Source organism: Macadamia integrifolia, unplaced genomic scaffold (assembly GCF_013358625.1).
Source record: "Macadamia integrifolia cultivar HAES 741 unplaced genomic scaffold, SCU_Mint_v3 scaffold779, whole genome shotgun sequence".
In the NCBI taxonomy this organism is placed as follows: domain Eukaryota; kingdom Viridiplantae; phylum Streptophyta; class Magnoliopsida; order Proteales; family Proteaceae; genus Macadamia; species Macadamia integrifolia.
The window spans coordinates 326,172-329,174 of NW_024870537.1; the positions used below are offsets into that span (position 1 = coordinate 326,172).

General features: G+C 36.9%; 1 protein-coding gene across 1 annotated transcript; it reads left to right on the forward strand.

The window, feature by feature from the left end:
- The first annotated feature begins 308 nt into the window (after positions 1-308).
- Positions 309-1,371, forward strand: LOC122069960 (protein FAR1-RELATED SEQUENCE 5-like). The gene is made up of 2 exons (XM_042634051.1): positions 309-445; positions 993-1,371. Exons 1-2 carry the CDS (start codon positions 309-311, stop codon positions 1,369-1,371), a joined length of 516 nt encoding a protein of 171 aa, XP_042489985.1.
- The last annotated feature ends 1,632 nt before the right edge of the window (positions 1,372-3,003 follow it).

Below are 3,003 nucleotides of genomic sequence, written 5' to 3' on the forward strand. Positions count from 1 at the left end.
TTCTGTTTTCAAGAGGTAAAATGTGATGCTCCCTTGTCAATGGTGGAATAAGTGGTTGATTTGTGCTGTTCTTGCATCACCATTTAGTATTTCCTATTTTGTTTTTAAATGACAAAAACATTTGTCTTCATCATCGGAATCAATTTTGAAAATCATTTCACCAATTAAAGCTCCAGAGTGTAGACACCTCATTTTCTACCCCACCCCACCCCACCACCAAAAAAAAGTAGTGTTTTACTCCATGATGGTTCAAAGGAAACTTCTTTGCTGCTAAGGGTAAATTTAGCTTGAAATTTGTTGCCTCTTCAATGGAGGCTGAGGTGATTCGTGATGCATTGCTTCTAGCTTGCAATCTTCGTCTTTGTAAGATTGTGGATCATTCCGATTATCAGTCTATGATTCACAACGTGAATTCTTCAAGGATCATCCTTCGATTGAGCTACTGGTGCTAATTTAGATGATGTATGTGTTCTTAAATCTCATTTTATTTCTGTTATTTTCTTGTTTGTTTTGTGTTCTCGTCGAAGTAAGCTCATTTTCTTGCTTAGGGTGTATAAGCCAAACTTTTAAACCATCCCACTAGATCATTAACCTCTTTGAAACAAAAAATTACCTCCGTTATCATAGAGTGAAGCTCCAAAAATAAGGGGACAGAGCTCTGTATATAATCTTATGTTTACAGACAGTAAAATATACATATATCATCTTATAAAACATTTTCATTATGTATTGGTCAAATTCAGATAAACAAACTATATCTCTAAAAATATGTTTGGGTGAACCAAGGTTACATTATTTTTCAGTTTCATGACTTTATAGATAACATGTACCATTACAAGTTAAGTTTTTCAGCTACTTTCTTTTCTAACTAATGTAACCTTCATTCTTCTTCTTTGACTGGCTATAAGATCCATATTCTAAGAACTAGGGTCTATTACATCCAATAATGTAGTAGTATCTAAGATATCATTGTTTTTATTTGTTTTGTTTAGTATGGAGAATGCTTGTTTGAATGATGCGAAGGAACCTTGGGTTGGTATGTTATTCAATTCAGAACAGGAAGCATATGATTTTTACAACAGTTACGGGTGGGCAATGGGGTTTAGTATTAGGAGACACACTGTGAATAAAAGCAAGAAAGACAAAATGACTAGTACGTCAAGGCAGTTTGTCTGTTCGAAAGCTGGGTCTCGGCAACCAGACAAGCGAGACAATAATATTACTAACCCCCAAGCTAAGATAAGAACAAGTTGCAAAGCACAGATGGCCATATGTTTGGGTGGGGATGGAAAATATATGTATCGTGAATTTGTGGAGGAACATAATTATGATCTTCATACTGATTCAACAGTTCATATGATGCGTTCATAGAGGCATATGTCAGACATACATATGTATGAAATTGATTTGGCTGATGACTCGGGCATTAGACCTAGATTCACAGTTGAGTTGATGGGTAGGCATGCTGGTGGGATCGAGAACTTGAGTCGTACGACCCAAGATGTTAGGAACTACCTCCGTACTAAAAGAATGAGTTCCTTATCATATGGTGAAGCAGGTAGTTTGTTGAATTACTTTGTTACTCAAACTAGGAACAATCCATCTTTCACATACTCAGTTCAGCTGAATAGTGAAGAACAAATAACTAATATATTTTGGGCTGATCCAAAGATGATCATTGATTACGCACACTTTGGAGATGTAGTCAGCTTCGACACTACATTTCGCACCAACAGACAGTGTAGGCTGCTTGGGGTGTTTGCTGGATTTAATCATCATAAATGATGCACTGTATTCGGGGCCACACTTTTATATGATGAGACAGTGAAATCTTTCAAGTGGTTGTTTGAGGTATTTGCTGAGGCACATGGTGGAAAGAATCCTATAACTATCTTCACGGACCAAGATGCTGCTATGACTATAGCATTAACAGACATGTGGTCTCAGACGTGGCATGGGTTGTGTACATGGCACTTAATGCAGAATGACATTAAGCATTTGGGTAATATGATGAAAGATGGCTCCGGGTTTCTTAAAGATATAAAGAAATGCATATACCAATACGATGAGGAAGAACAATTCGACAGAGCATGGTCTAAATTGCTTAGTGAAAATGGTGTTATGGATAATGCATGGTTGAGGCGCATGTATACACTTAGAAATAAATGGGCGAAGTGCTACATGAAAAACACATTCACATTAGGTATTCGAAGTACACAACTCAGTGAGAGTTTGAATAGTGATTTGAAGGAGTATTTGAAGTCAACTTTGGATGTTGTGCAATTTTTTAAGCACTTTGAGAGAGTTCTTAACCAGAAGCGTGGCAATGAATTAAAAGCTGAATTTGAATCAAGAAACAAGTTGCCACGACTTGCAAATTCAATGTCAATTGTCTAGAAACAAGCTGGGGAACTTTACACTCCTACAATTTATGCGTTATTTCAAGATGAATATAATTGGATGACTGTTTGTTGCATCAGAGACCGAATTGATAGATTTCCCTTCATTGATTTTCGGGTTGGGATTGTTGATGTAGAAGGTGAATATCAAGTATGTTGTAACCCGCTTGCTGGAATTATAGGTTGTGCTTGCAGGAAATTCGAAACAGATGGTCTTCTTTGTTGCCATTGTTTGAAAGTTTTAGATGTGCTCGACATAAAGCATATTCTTGATTCCTACATTTTGAAGAGATGGACACGGGGAGCAAGAACTATGGTAGTTAATGACAATAGGGGGAAAGAAATTGGAGAGGATGTCAACCTGGACCGTACACAGCGGTATAGGCGTATTTGTCATGAATTTGTTCAAATAGCATCAGAAGCTTCTAACACATTTGAGGGTTACGAATTGATGAAAGATGCTGCTAATGAATTAAGATTGAAGGTTGGTAATATTATAATCAACCCAGCCGATTGCCTTGATATGCCAATATTGCCTGATTTCTCAACTGACGTATATGATGGGATACATTTCAAACATAAAGAGAAAAGTAAGGGTGGAAGA